General features: G+C 59.1%; 2 protein-coding genes across 2 annotated transcripts; both read right to left on the reverse strand.

Annotated features, from left to right (window-relative positions):
• Positions 1-1003: 1003 nt before the first annotated feature.
• Positions 1004-4581, reverse strand: ADGRG3 (adhesion G protein-coupled receptor G3). The gene is made up of 12 exons (XM_048959053.1): positions 4531-4581; positions 4296-4458; positions 3801-3909; positions 3560-3700; positions 3361-3483; positions 3252-3291; positions 2986-3086; positions 2429-2541; positions 1970-2262; positions 1742-1835; positions 1263-1630; positions 1004-1119 (listed from the first exon to the last, which is right to left on the reverse strand). The coding sequence occupies exons 2-12, from the start codon at positions 4418-4420 to the stop codon at positions 1004-1006; spliced, it is 1623 nt and encodes a 540-aa protein (XP_048815010.1). The 5' UTR covers positions 4421-4458; positions 4531-4581.
• A 550-nt stretch (positions 4582-5131) lies between these two features.
• On the reverse strand, positions 5132-14089 carry ADGRG1 (adhesion G protein-coupled receptor G1). The gene is made up of 14 exons (XM_048958814.1): positions 13852-14089; positions 10478-10565; positions 9784-10197; positions 9283-9400; positions 9038-9185; positions 8790-8921; positions 8515-8631; positions 8087-8132; positions 7764-7864; positions 7571-7686; positions 7012-7286; positions 6428-6539; positions 5950-6218; positions 5132-5770 (listed from the first exon to the last, which is right to left on the reverse strand). The coding sequence occupies exons 2-14, from the start codon at positions 10515-10517 to the stop codon at positions 5649-5651; spliced, it is 2010 nt and encodes a 669-aa protein (XP_048814771.1). The 5' UTR covers positions 10518-10565; positions 13852-14089; the 3' UTR covers positions 5132-5648.
• Positions 14090-14418: the final 329 nt, after the last annotated feature.

The following is a 14418-nucleotide window of genomic DNA, read 5'->3' on the forward strand; positions in this document are numbered from 1 at the left end:
ATGGGAATTGCTGAGCCTCTGATTGACCACATGAGGTGAGCACTGAGTCAGCTCTGGGAGCACAGGTGAAGGCAATTCTGTGCTACTGGAAGGGGTGGAACCTGGCTCCACCTCTCCTAGACCCCATTTAAGAGCTGACTGCCAGTGGGGAAGGATCTTTTGTGGAGATCGCTCCTCTTGGAGTCTTCTTAGTGAGCCTAAGGACAAAGGTAAGCTTTCCATCCCTTCTTTGTTAGTGTGATAACCTGTCTAGCCTACCTTTCCTGTATATTTCTTAATTACAACATCTGTATATTCATTGATTACACAGCATGGAACCACAGATGGCATAGCATTAGCAGTGAAAGGACTGCTCTGTATGTACAAGTGTGTGTACATACATGTGTCCACACAGATGTCTTCCCCCTGCATGACAGTGAATTGCTAGAAAGATTTTGGTTCACCAGTACATCTAAGTGGAGAAACCTATAAATATTGTTCACTTGTCACCATCAAAAGTGAAATCCATAATGCTTAGCTAGCTAGCAGAGTTTTAATGCTAAAACATAGGCATAGATTGGCCAATACAACAGCTCTCTGTGAGAGGCTGAGCTGATGTGTGTGCATGCACATACGGTGTGGAGGGGATGGTGTAGCTCAGGGTGCAGCTGGCTGTGCATCTCCAGGCTGATCCAGTGCCCAGTTCCCTCTCTTGTGCTGGGGTAAGGCTGTAGGCTGAATGCAGATGGCTTGCAGGCTCCAGCAGGAGGCACTGGGGAATGAGACTTCTGAGGGCATGCAGAAGGGAGGGATGTGACTGGAGCTCCTTGGACCAAGCTGGCCCCCAGGAGCCAAAGGGCAGCCAGGGCAGATCACACCCCCTAAAGAGTAAAATGAGGTGTGGGTGAGAGCAGGGGCCACGCTGGTCAGCCAGGGTGCCCAGCTGCCCATGCAGGCCTTGCTCTCACAGGAAGCCATGTGCTTTGGACCGGGAGCTGGCAGGCAGAGAGGGAAGGCCCAGCAGCTATCCCTGTGACACAGCCATGGTTTTGTCATTCCTCACGATGTGGGAGAGGGAGCTGCTGGTCTCCTCTGCCCTTGGGTAGTAGAGGACAACCAGCCAGACGAAGATGAAAACACCTGCAGGGGAAGGAAGAAGACCATGGCAGCAGCAGCAGCAGAGAGAGAGGCTCCTCCAAGTGCCTCTCCAGGGCTCAGCATCAGTGGCTGAGCTCCATGGCAGGTCCCTCTTCTCCCTGCTGAAGGGAAGGGCATGACTGTGCCTTGGGATTCATTGTCCACCACTGCCATGCTTCTCCTGCCTCCCACCCCTTCCCAGCCAGACCCTGGGAGCCGGCCCTGACCTTGGAGGGAGTTGAGGATAGCAGCAAGGACGAGCATGGGCATGGAAGAGCTGCCATAGCTGAGGAAGGACAGTGCCCAGGTGGCCCCAAGCAGGCAGAAGAGACCCATCGCTGCCAGGACCACCTTCCAGGCCTTGCAGTGCCCCTGCATCACCCCGCTCCTCCACAGGTGGCAGTTCTTCCAGGCCACCACCCCGAAGATGATGGTGTTGAAGAGGAAGATGAGGCCGAAGTAGCCGCAGTTTGTGATGTAGTGGACGAGGAGGTGCTCAGAATTGATCCAGCACCTGAAAAGAAACAACTGCAATGCTTCCAGTAGCTCTGCTCCCCATACATCTATGGGAACCCCTCCCCATGGCTAAAGGGCCACCCAAATCCTGCAGGCGTGTGCCACACACAGGTCGATTATGGTCTGGTTGTCCACTGTCCCAATGCTGTGTTTTCCATAGCTGCCAATGGCTCCTGCCACCCCCACCACCAGAACAGGGAAGCCTGGAAGAACGAGAGAGAGCAGCATGGGGGAGGTCAGAGTTCTCTGTCTCTGCAGGCACCCATAACACCGCAAAGCCCAGTTCCCTCTGGCTGTAACCCACAGGCTCCCTCACTCCCCAGCAGCCTGTGCTCACCCCATCCGACAATGCACAGCTTCAGCAGGTAGTGGTGTATGTAGGTGCCAAGGACCTTGACAAAGAGGAGATAGAGGTGACAGCCCTCCAGTGCCATCCAGGTGAAGCAGCAGAGCAGGCAGTAGTGGGTGAGCCCCCCCAGGGCACTGCACAGCCCCAGAGGTGCTCTGCTGGAGAGCCCACTGCTGAGCAGGAAAGCCAGGTTGAGCAGGAGCAGGCTGCTGACCAGGTTCATGTGCAGCCCCAGGTTGATGCGGAGGGTGTCCTCAGACCTGAACTGTTTGTAACTGCACCTGGAGGGAGCAGAAAGGGTGGAGGAGGGACCCACATACTGGGGAGGGTGACAGCAGGCACTGACAAGTGGAAGAGGAGAGGGGCACCCCTTCCCCGAGGCCTGGGGTTGCTCCACATTCCTCCCCAAACCCATTCAGGGTCAGGGGAGCTGCTTGCACACCCCACCTTAAGAAGATGTAGAAGGCAAAAGTGAAGATGGAGAAAGCCACAGCCACACCACAACCAGCATTGGCCACAGCCACCAACGTCTGTGCCGTAGACCCGTCCAGGGATGGGTTCTGCCAAGCATGAGTGGTCAGATGGGTCCAAACCAGCCTGGAAAAGCTGGCTGTTGCTGCCCAAGCCACGGAGCCAAGGGGGGATGCCCCCAACAGAGTGCTGCAGGGACCTCTACAAGCCCAGAACCCACAGGTCTGTCCCCAAGTTCCCCAGGGAGTGCAGAAGTGGTGGTGGTGGTGGCTCTGAGGGGATGTGCTTGTTCTTGGGGTGGGGAGAGAACAGACCTCAAGTTTCACTGCTGCCACAATAGAGCTCTTTCCACCCTCCCCATCCTCCACTGATCTGCTCCTGCCCTCGGGGACACAAAGATGGGGCTGGGGTTGATGTTAGGGAAGGATTGGGCTCGCCTGGAAGCAAATACAACTGTTCCTGTGCACCCAGCAGTAACACGTGAGGGCCTGAGCAGGGGTAAGAGTGGGAGCTGTAAGGAGAGGGGTTGTCACCAGGAGGAGGGTGAAGAAGGAGAGGTGGTCACAAGTGCAGACTGTCTCCTTGTCCTTGGGCTGTGTGACACATCCGTGGCTGCTCCAGCCTCCTGCCTGCCCTACAACCAGCACAGGGCCACAGCGGTGGGTGCCAGCCCAAACCCGCATCCTGCCTCACAGAGCATAGGCTGGGGGGCTGCAATGCTTGTTGATGGCAGGGTGGCAGCCAGGAGCATGGTAGGCAGCCTGCCCACAGCCCCACCAAGCCCTGCTGAGCCTCGTACCTTTGCTGGGCTCCCAGAAAACACACAGCGGGGTGACATTCTGCAAACAGGGACGTAGTGTGAACCTGCACCTCACCAGGAGGCATGGGGAGGGGAGGGCATGCCTTACATGTGGCAACTGCTGGTAGGCAAAGGTGAGCTGCACGGGGTCCTGCAGCTCCGAGACGTCCCCATTCCCCACCACGATGCCCACCACGGTGTCGTCCAGGACCTTTCCCATCTGGTTGTCCTCCTGCACGGAGCGGTGCCGGCTGAGCCGAGCCGACAAGCGTCTCCCATATCCCAGTGGCTGAAATGGGAGCTCGTACCTGGAACATGGCGAGCTGCTGGATGTTGAGCACAGTCACCACCACGCGCACTGCCTGGCTGCTCGGGGATGGGAACGCCCCGCCGGGGAGCCGGATGGTGCCTGCTGTCCCCTCCTCTGCTGAGCTGATCACTGCGGGGCCCTGAGCAGGCACAAGCTCAGCATTGCCCGTGTGGGTTCTGCCAAGCAGGGCTGCCACAAGCCCAGTGTGGAGGACATGAAAGCACATGTGGGGCCCTCACCTCAGCAGGGGAGAATGCGAGGAGCAGGCCTTGGGCCATGGCTCTGCTGACGTTCAGGTGCAGCGCCCGCAGGCCGGCTGTGCTGTTCTGTTCTGCAAACTGCACCATTCTGCAGGGTGGGCAGCTCCATGGGGCACAGCCCAAGGCATTGCCATGGCCCTGTAGCACCCCACAGCTCTATGGGGCACAGCCCAAGGCATTGCCATGGCCCCATAGCACCCCGCAGCTCTATGGGGCACAGCCCAAGGCATTGCCATGGCCCCATAGCACCCCACAGCTCTATGGGGCACAGATGAAGGCATTGCCATGGCCCCGTAACACCCCGCAGCTCCATGAGGCACAGCCCAAGGCATTGCCATGGACCCATAGCACCCCACAGCTCCATGGGGCACAGCCCAAGGCATTGCCATGGCCCCATAGCACCCCACAGCTCCATGGGGCACAGCCCAAGGCATTGCCATGCCCCTGTAGCACCCTGCAGCACTGCCCCACTACCTGAGCCAGCGTGCCCGCAGGCAGCGGCAGGCAGGCTGGCCTGAGTGACGCAGCTCCATGCACTGGTGGGGCAGCTCCAGGGTCAGACTACGGCCCTCACCATGTTCCTCCAGCTCCACCGCCATGTTGCAGCACTGCTTGGTCTTGTCCCCACGAGACAGCGCTGTGGGAGGCAGCAGTCAGGGCCCGGCGGTGGCATGGAGGCAGATGGGGTGTGGGTGGGCTGGGGTCTCACCATCACAGCTGTCCTGGCCTGGCACGGTGCCTTGCAGGGGGAAGAACCCAGTGTCAGCCCTCACTCTAATAGGGGAAATGGGTGCCAGCTCGAAGCGAGCACATAGACATCCCCCAGCCCCTCCTGGCTGTCCCAGTGCCGCCCAGCCCCATCCCACCCAGCCGGCACTCACCAGGGAACAACAAGAGCAGAACCACCGTGCTCAGGTGTGCGAGCTCCATGCTCCGTCCAGGGTCTCCCGTCCCACAGCCCTGCTCTTCTGCAGGCTCCCCAGGGGCTCACAGCTTCTCCTGAGGCAACCGCAGTGTCCTCATTTCCTTTCTGCAACCCCCTTCCTGTGGGTTGCCATGTAAACTCCTGCCTTCAGCTTGATGCCAACCACGATTAGCGGTCGGAGCTGCTTCGCCTCCCCAACAACCTCCAGGCTTTTGTTTTTCCTTCCCATCTCACCCCATCCTGCCCAACCCTACTGTGCCAACGAACAGCAAGGCATACGTTGGAGTGTTTCACTGTCAGCTAAGCCTGTGCCACCCATGGGCATGACCAAAGGAGGGACCCCAAAGGACAGCTCACCAGCAGCAGAGACCCCGAGGAGACACACTCAGAGTGGGTATGACTTTAATGGGCACAGGTCTGACGTGCGAGCGCAATCATTCAACGTTTACACCATACAAAAATAGAGAAACATTCAACAAAATAACAAAAATAGATTATTTCAGCTGCTAGAGGGTGTCCCCGTGGCTGTTATTCTGTCTTCACCTGGGAAGGGCCCTATCGGTGGCCACAAGCAAGGGCTGGAGACGGGGTCTTTCCCACCTGCTGGCCTTGGGGCAGTGGAAGGGACATCGGGAAGCACAGAGGGCCCTGTCCCTGCCCCATGCCGCAGCCCTATGCATCCCTCTGCCCTGCCCCGGGAGCCAGCCCCGTCCCTGCAGGAGGAGCAGGCAGGCAGGGATGGGGACACCCAGATACTCGGGGGGATGCAGTGATGGGGAATATGGGGCCAGCGGAGGCGAGGGGCTGAGGGTCCCCGCCGTGGGTCCCTGAACTCCCAGCGGGTGCAGTAGCGAAGCGACCACCCTCTGCCAGGCAGCCCCACGGCACGGCCAGCACGGGGCTCAGCCGGGGTGGCTCTGGCTGCTGTTGGGCTGTAGCTTCACGCTGTCAGAGCTGCACTGGAAGTCAGAAGACTTTTTCGCCTGCAGCACCATGGTCCAGTACCAGAGAAAGATGAGAAAACCTGGGAGAGGAGGGAGAAAAGGTGGGTGAATCCCTCTGAGGGACCATCAGCAGCTGAGAGTGAGGCACTGGTCTGCCAGTGGGCCAGATCCTCTCATACCCACCCACTGCCTGACCTATCCCACCCAGAGCCCCAGGGCAGCTCATGCCCTTTGGAGGAGCCCAGTGCCCCAGGATCACCTTGGAGTGAGTTGACGATGGTGAAGATGTAGAGGGAGACGAGGCGGAAAACACCGGAGGTGAAGGAGAAGAACACCAGTGCCCATGGAATGCCCAGAAGGATGCTCAGCCCAAAGAGGGCTAGCACATGCTTGAGCTTGTGACCTTTCTTGTTCTGCCGGAGGATCTCCCGGACCATGGCCCCCAGCATGACCAAGTTGAAGAGGAACACCACGCTGAAGAATCCCAGGTTCACCACGTTATGGATCAGGGGGCTCGTGAGCCAGCATCTAGAGGGAGGAGAAAGGCAGAGGGTTATGCTGTGTCATCCCATGGGGGCACAAGGCAGAGCGTTTGGGGGGAGCACGCAGTAAAACACGCAGTGGGGATCCCACCCTGCAAAGCCCCGGGTAAGGCACAGTCTGTGGGCTAAGGAAAACCTATAGGATGTGGAGGAGGCTCAACCAGATGACTTTAAGACCAGCTTCCTTTGACTTACATGGTTGCATTGGTGGACCTTCCACCAACAGATTCATAGACGGGAATGTAGAAGGGGCCGTAGTTGGTCCAATTAGCCAGGAAGATCAACATCACACAAAAGAAGGGAAGTCCTGTGTGTCAAGAACAGAATGAAGCAGCCACCCTCAACTCTGACCCATAGACCTTCTGGAAGAACTCCTTCCCCTTTTTCCTTGTATGGTGTTTGAAGAACCTCCTCTCCTTGGGGTGAACCGAGGATGGAGCGTGCAATGAGGACCCCTGGTGCAAGCCCTGGCTGAGGAGCAGGCTTGTGATGCACAGACCCACATGGGGATCTCACAGGGCATTGCAATTTTAGGCCACCAAAGATCACAATATTGCCCTACCATACCCTCCTTTCCAAAGCAAAGCAAGGATGTGTGAACATCTCCTGCCCCAAGCCCATCTGTACGGACAGCCCCTCTGCTCTCAGACACCTCTTCCAACACGTCTCCATCTCTATCCAAGCACCACATACGGTGGAGAAGACTCAGGAGCAGAATCCATGTGCCTGGTCACCCCACTGCCCTGCCCCTCGGGGGTCTCTGCCTCCACAGTCCTCACCCCAGCCCACCAGGCAGAGCTTGAGGAGGAAGTGGTCATGGTAGGCGTTGAAGACTTCGATCACAAGCCGGTAGAGATTGTAGCCCTCGATGCCCATCCAGGTGAGGCAGCTGAGGAGGGAGAAGTGCAGGAAAAGCCCCCCGGCTCTGCAGGCCGCCTGACTGCTGCTGGAAGCCAAGTGCTCCGAGATGAGGAAGGTGAAGTCCAGGAGGAAGATGGCACCCAGCAGGTTCATGTGGATGTGCATGCTTGTGATCTGGTCTCGCTGCTTGCTCCTGGAGAACCGAGGGGAAGAGAACTCAGCACCACACCTGGCCAGCATCCTCAGTGCCCCAAAACACCCTGCGGTGTCACGCTGGCTCCTGTTTGCCAGATCCGTGACAATCACCAAGCTGAATTTCCCCAGTCATTGAAAACTGCAGGTGTTTTTGAGCACCCTGCAGGAAACCTGGCCAAGGCAATGGTTTCTGGAAAGGAGCACTCTACTTTCTTCCAACCTGGCTCCTTCACTGTGCTTCTAGCTGTGCCACCCAGTGGGAAGAGAACACCCAACCCATACCTGAAGTAGAGAAAAAAGATGGTGGAGATGGATGCCAAAGCTGAGATGAGGCAGCCTATGTACGTGATGATGCTCAGGGAGTCCCTGTGTAGGTAGGAGATCTCTGGAGATGATACCTGGGGAGAAAGAGGAATGAGAAACAGTGAGGGAACAGTGGGAAGGATGGAGAGAGCTGAGGGAAGGTGGTACCCACCATCAGCACGGCAAAGTAGGTGAGGTGGTTGCATCTGCAGTCTGTCCGTGTGTCCCCCTCCACTGTCGTGCAACCATAGCTGTCCCACTTCCCAGAGCTGGCTGCAAGAGAAAGAGAGAGCAGCAGGAACAGCAGCTTTGGGATTTTGGAGCTTCCAAAGCGTCCATAGCAGTGGGGAGGACAGAGATTGGGATCCTCCCATCATGGGGAGGGTTCATGGAGCTGGAACAAGGCAGGGAGGTGCAGAACAGCACATCCTTGGTACCTAGCTGAAGGAACAGGGACATCATCTGCACTCCACACCCAAACAGAGATACACTCACCGGTGCCATCCTCCCTCCAGAAGACACACCGTGGGGTCACATTCCTCTGAAATGACAAAACCACAGATGCTCGGGTGCTGTGCAGGGCTCACAGCCTGGGAATGAGGTTTGGTAGGGGCAACATTGGGCAGGAGGTGAGATGGCTGCAGGGGACAGAAGGCCTGTGTGGGCTTCAGGTAGAGACTCCCCAGGCCCCATCTTTAAACAAGGGGTTCAGCTTTGATCAGCTGAATGAATGAGCAGAGAAACTGCTAGACAGTGTTCCCAGTCCTGGAGATTGTGTGGTGAAGCCCCAGAAGATGCCACAGAAAGACCAAGGAAGGACATGGACCCACTGGGTGGCGATCACTCTTCAATCTAACAGCCTCCTTGCCCTCACTCTCTATTCCTGGAGGGATTGGGTGTAATGAGGTTCTTTCCCCACCTACCGGCAGCCGGTTGTGGAAGAAAGTGAGAACCACTGGCTCGGAGAGGTTGGCCACCACCGTGTTCACCAGGGAGATGCCAACCACCTTGTCACCCAGGATGTGGCTGCTGTTCTCATCCTGCAGAAGGAAGTGGTCACACAACAGGAAGGGAGAGGTCCCAGAGGGGAGGTCCTGTGCCTCTCCTTTGTGCTGCAGTTAATCTTTGGAGCACCTAACATCTCTGAAGCAGGGACGGATGCAGGGACACCCATCTTGCCACATGGTGTGGGCATTACCTGGAACATGGCTTGGCTGTTGATGTCCACCAGGAGCACCCTGTGCTCCACCACCTCCTCCTCCTTCTTCTTTGCCATCACAAATAGGCTTCTTGGCAGGTCCACAGCAAACCCCTGCACCTCTCTGCTCTCCTGCAAGGACAGACCCACTGGGATGGAGCTTGGGTGGATGCTGGCGCATTGCTTTGAGCCCTTCAGGGGCAATGGGAATGAGTGGGGTGCTTAGCCCCAGGGTAACATGGACCCACCTCTTTTGGGGAAGCAAAGGCCAGGTGGCGAGGAGCCTGTGTGGGGCTGATGCTCAGCACAGTCGCACGCAGGGCGGCCTTCCCAAAGGTCTGGTTCTGTCCTCCAAGCTCCACTTGTGCCAGCGTCCTCTCCAAGGCCCCGAGTTTGCTGTAGAAAATAGGATTAGAAACACAGTGACTGGGGCCAGTACAGCAATTGGGCATGGCTCAGTGAATGCCCTGTGATCACCCAGCCCCACACTCACTGCCGAAGAGAGCGCTGCGCCTTGGAGCCCGCAGATGGCACCCGTGCGAGGAGGCCATCCAGGGCAGCAAGCTCATCCTCCACATCCTGCTTCCAAACAGGCATCATCTCTGGAGGGACTGGTGGCACAAACAGAGGACGGCATCAGGACCACTGGCAGCACCAGCTTCCCCCTGCCCGCAGCCCTGGCGTGACCCCAAGCAAAGGGCTTTGGTGTGACCCTACAGAGATCCCAACCACGGGGCTCCTCCAGGTGCCTGCAGCTTGGTGCTCCTTGCAGAGCTTCCTGGGATTTTATTGGGCTGAAGCACTTTTGGAAATCTCTTTCTTCATCTTTGGGGAGCTGCTTGCCCTTGGATGCCATGGGCTGCTTGAGCCAGTTGCCCCTTCCATCGCCCCTTCCCATGGTCCTGATACCATCACACTACAGCACAGCACCGGGACCAGCACTGGGGATGGAATTAACCCTTATCTCATTGAAATAACACCGAATTGCCTTTACCAGGGAAAAGATATTGAGATGCACTCTCAAGGGAGGTGTTCTTCTGGCCCTTGAAGACATAGGACACATTGAAGATGGAGGCCCTGGTCTTCTCCAAGCCCATCAGCTGCGTGACGCCATCAGCTGGCTCATGGCCCAGGAAGAAGCTCTTCTTCCCATATGCCAACCAGAGGGTCCTGTTGGCCTTGAACCAGTAGATGCAGAAGCGATACCTGCCCAAGGTGGTTGGCAGGCTGTACTGGTAGGAAGAGTTTGTCCTGTCTGTCAAAAAGGGACTTTTTATCACCAGCGCCTGGGCCGTGTTCTCGATGGAGATGTTGGCAGAGCTGTGCTCGTAGATGACCGAGCTGTTCTTGGTCTGGTTCCTGTCACCGCAGAAGCGGAAATCCTCCTGGCGGCCGCTCGCCCCCACCCCTGCATTGCATAAGGACAGAGAGATGCTGCTCAGCATGGGGACAGCCACCGCCACCCCAAGCCCACCCTGCCCACAGTCACAGCGTAGGGTTCAGCAGGGTGCCGGGCTCCTTTCCTCCCCACTGACAGGCAGAGCTCTGCAGATGGATGGAGAGCCGCTCCTTTCTCCAGGTTCCCACTTTGGAGACCCAAACCCAGGAGGTGTTTCACCGTTTTCACCCACCAGTGCCATCAATCGTTGTGTTTTGGGGCTGCCAAGACGTGGCAGGGTGCTGCCTACCTTGCAGCGGGGGGAGAAGCAGCAGGAGGAGGACTTTCATAGTGGCTGGCTCTCAGCCTGGGTTCTGCCTCCTAGGAGCAAACAGAGCCTGCAGGGTCACAAAGAAAAGAGGCACGATGTCAGGGGATGGGGAGCCAAGGTGGGACAGCAGCTGGGGGCACAGTCAGCTCTGGGTGCCACCACCACCAGGAGGAATAGGCACCCTGATGGCCCCATAGGGTGGGGAGGGATGCAGGAGCCGGGGGGCTCCCTCCTACCCACTGCCTCATATCTTGGTTCCTGCCTTGTCTTCTTTCGGCAGGTGATAAGAACAGAAGGAAACAGCAGTTTCCTAACTCCCCGAGCCTAGAGTTATTCTCACTGGTGCTTACAGCAAGGGGCTGATCATGTCACACACCACAGAGGGACTCTGCCCCCCGCTGCCACCTCCCCCCCATCCCCACCATGCCTCCGCTGTGTGCATTTCCCACGTTGCTGGGACCACTTTTTGTAAGAGCTCCCCCAGCCCCCCGCAGTAGCCAGGACTGCACCAGTGAGGGCTGCACCGGGACACGAAGCCGGCCAGGTATGCAGATAGCAGCTGCTGTGCAAAGCAGAGCTGCAGCAACATTTGTGCAGGGGGGTTCCCGCAGGCAGCGCTGGCCACAAATCTATGCTGCATGGCTGAGGCTCTGACCGCTGCCGTGATGCTGAACACGAGAGGTATGGTGACGGCGTCCTGGGTGCGTGAGTATGATAAAAAGTAAAAAGAAAGGCTCTTCTGTGGCTTGAAGTCCTGCTGTAGCTCAGCACGCTGCCGTGGGCACAAGGGTCCCACTGAGGTCCCCGGTGTTCATATGGCACGGGCACGGTTTAGAAGGGATCGTCCCTTTGAGCCCTTCCTGAGCCCAACCAGAACCAGAAACCGAAAGCCCAACCAGGACCCAGTGGAGGTGAGCAGTGATGTTTCCCCCGCTCGCCCAACCCGCCTGATTGCTGCTTCCTGAGCTGAACAATGGCGAGAGAAAATCTCCCAGGAGGGGAGAAAACTGACACAACCCACAAAAGGCACTGCCTGTTCTCCTCCCCATCCGGGGGGCAGAGCACTGCCACCCCCACGTACCTGGGGGCAGCAGGGACAAGGAGCATTGGGGTACCCAGGTAGCGATGCCCCCATTCCCAGGAATCCCTCTTTGACAGCCACAGCAAGGGGACAGGAAGGCTTTCCCCAACCCTAAGCCCAAAAGCTCCTCAGGAACGTATAGAAAAGCTGCCATTCTGTCCCACATTGGAGGTGGGGGGGGTTTGGAGCAGCCTCCTGTCGGCCCAGGGTGCACTTTTCCCCAAAGGCTCAGCCCCTGGCATGGGGACATTACGCTGTGTTCTCTCAGCACCATTAAATGAATGCGCTCATCGGAAAGGGAAGCCGAGGAATAACACTGTGACCTCTAAAGCTGGAAAAAACAAGAGCCCGGTGAGAAACCTTCCTGCTCTGGGTGACTGGGCACCAGGCATTCGATCGAGACGGGGATGGCAGGTGGGCTTTGCACGATGTTTTCGCCAAGAAGGAAAGATGCGCTCATGTCTCCAACAAACACTGGAAACGTGTTGATGAGGAGACTTTTGTTGGCTTTGCTTTCAGGCTCCTTAGCACTACAGAGATGCTAATGGGGGGCACAGCTCTTTGCCCACAGCCTGTCACCGGTTTGAGGGGTGGGTGGGGAAACTGAGGCACAGAGACATGGCCTGGAGCGGAGCCATGCACGGGGAGCGGGTCTGCCTTCACAATGCGCCCTTGTCCTTGGCCTGCAGCCCGTGGGCAGCCCACACATTGCTCATGGTGTCGGCATGTCAGCCCCTTCCCGTCACCAGCGGGCGTCAGGCATGCGCCCTCGGCCACCAGGACGGCTGCAGAGCCCATGAGAACACATGGGGCCATGGGTCACCACAGCCCCAAAACGCAGCGAGCATTCTCAGAACCCAAATCGACCAATGCAGGAGGGGCAGTGCTGGTGTGAAGGGTGGGATTTCCAGTTTCTCAACCACAAGAAAAAAAGGGGTGAATGCAATGCGAGGCACACTCCGATGTGTGATGAGGGCTGCTCCCCGCCTCACCAAAGCTTCTCAGCTCCCTGCTGCAGAGCTGGGTACCAGCGCTGCATAGCAGAGCCCCGCTCCCTGCCAAGGCCCAGCTGTCTGCAAGCTGATGGGAAAGGAGTTGGCGGCTCGGCACCGGCCAGCTGGCACACAGCAGCTCCACCACGTCCCTGCAACACCCGTGGGTGACCCCAGAAAGGTGCACAGTGCTCAGCCCCAGGGTGCCGTGTCCCAGCAGTGTGCAGTTGTTTGTGAACCTGTTGCTCTACGAATAGCACCAGGGGCGGGCTGCGGGATTAAGAGCTGGATGGTGACCAACTATGTGGCGTTTATAGGGTCGGGGCTTCATTCCCATGGGAGCGGCGAACCCACCGCGGGGCGGCACCGTGCAGATGGGATTGCCCAAAGCCTGGTTTGTGCCCCAAATCCAAGCATCGCAAAGCCCCCCTGGCTCCCTGCTGGTGGTAGCAGGCTTCTGCACCCACCAGACCGTGAAATCCACCTTGGCAGGCAGCCCTGCCCGCAGCCATGCTGCCAGGGGGTTATTCCAGGAGATTTCATTCTGTTTTCCCACTGCTGCTCTGTGCCCCATCCCTTGTGGAGCACCGGGAGCAGCGTGCCGGGACCGGCAGCAGCAGGCGCACGGCTGCAGGAGGAATCCCCCGGCGGGCATCGGGGTGGGAGAGCACTCTGTCGAGACACGTCGGCTGCTCCGAGCCTGAACGGAGTCGGGTGTGCTCTTGGACTCCCGGGTTGGGGAGCCACACGCGTTGGGTGCCACGGCATGGAATGGAACGGGGTGGAAAGGCACGGAATGGAGCGGCATGGAGTGGAATGGTGTAGAATGGAACGGCACAGCATGGCACAGAACGGCATGGCATGGCGTGGCGTGGCGTGGCGTGGCATGGCGTGGAACAGCACAGAATGGCACGGCACGGCACGGCACGGCACGGCACGGCAGAGCGGTGCGGCCTTGGCAGGGCTCAGCTGTGCCGAGGCAGCAGCCGCAAGCAGCTGCCCCGCGAGGCGGCTCCACGGCCCTGGAATCCAGCCCGGCTGCGGGTACGGAGCCCGATTTAGAGAGGAAAAGGGAGAAGAGCCCGTAGGGACGGAGGCTGCGTGCAGGAAGACCCCGGGGAGCCCCATTCCCTGCACGGACAGAGGCGTTACACCTTGCGCTGAGCCACAAAGCAATAGGCACGCAACTCCCGCCCCGCGCCCGCTGCCGGGGGCCGAATCCCAGGGCAGAGCCCGCAGCATCCCCCCGCTCCCCAGGCATCGCGCAGCCCCGGCCTCACCTCCGCACCCCCGCCGCCGCTCCCTGTACCCGGCCACCTGTGCCGGGGTCGGGCGGGGCGCGCCGTCCCGACGCCGCTCGGCGCTGCTCGGTTCGACGGAGCTCTGTGCCCGGCTCGGCTCGGCTCGGCTCGGCACTCCCCCGCCCCGCCTCCGCTCCCACCCCACCCCCGGGGCAGGCGGTGACTCAGCGGGGGTGGGAGCCTGCCGAGACCCCTCTGTCGCGGCACCTGCTCGTGCGATGGAGCCGGGCTTGGAGGAGAGGGCGGGCGGTATCGCCCCTTCGGGCCGGGGATCGGCAGAGGGACGGCGGTGGGGCGGGGGGAGCGCCCCCGGGAGCTGGGGCTGGCGGGCGGCCAGAGGAGGAAAGGAATTGTACGGCTGCCAGGCTGCACGCCCGGCTGGGAAAGGGATTAAAGAATAACAGCCGATGTGAGAGCGGCCGGGACGCGGCGTCCTAAGAAGCGTGTCCTGCTCTGGGGCAGGAAATGAGGGTGCGGGCAGTGGGTCCTGAGCGCGGTGCTCCCTGTGCCCTGCACCCCGTGAGATGTGGGGTCCAGGACGGAGCC

This window comes from Lagopus muta, chromosome 12, assembly GCF_023343835.1.
Source record: "Lagopus muta isolate bLagMut1 chromosome 12, bLagMut1 primary, whole genome shotgun sequence".
NCBI classification, from domain to species: Eukaryota; Metazoa; Chordata; class Aves; order Galliformes; family Phasianidae; genus Lagopus; species Lagopus muta.

What these genes read in the sequence shown, in the direction of transcription:
- ADGRG3 (XM_048959053.1), bottom strand. Translation starts at nt 4,420, where the DNA reads ATGGCGGTGGAGCTGGAGGAACATGGTGAGGGCCGTAGTCTGACCCTG. An exon ending in GCCTTCTACATCTTCTTAAG is followed by an intron (nt 2,263 to 2,428) that starts GTGGGGTGTGCA and finishes TGCTCCCTCCAG; the next exon opens with GTGCAGTTACAAACAGTTCA. An exon ending in AACCAGACCATAATCGACCT is followed by an intron (nt 1,631 to 1,741) that starts GTGTGTGGCACA and finishes GTTTCTTTTCAG; the next exon opens with GTGCTGGATCAATTCTGAGC.
- ADGRG1 (XM_048958814.1), bottom strand. Translation starts at nt 10,517, where the DNA reads ATGAAAGTCCTCCTCCTGCTGCTTCTCCCCCCGCTGCAAG. An exon ending in GCGCAGCGCTCTCTTCGGCA is followed by an intron (nt 9,186 to 9,282) that starts GTGAGTGTGGGG and finishes TATTTTCTACAG; the next exon opens with CAAACTCGGGGCCTTGGAGA. An exon ending in ATCTTTTTTCTCTACTTCAG is followed by an intron (nt 7,287 to 7,570) that starts GTATGGGTTGGG and finishes TCGGTTCTCCAG; the next exon opens with GAGCAAGCAGCGAGACCAGA.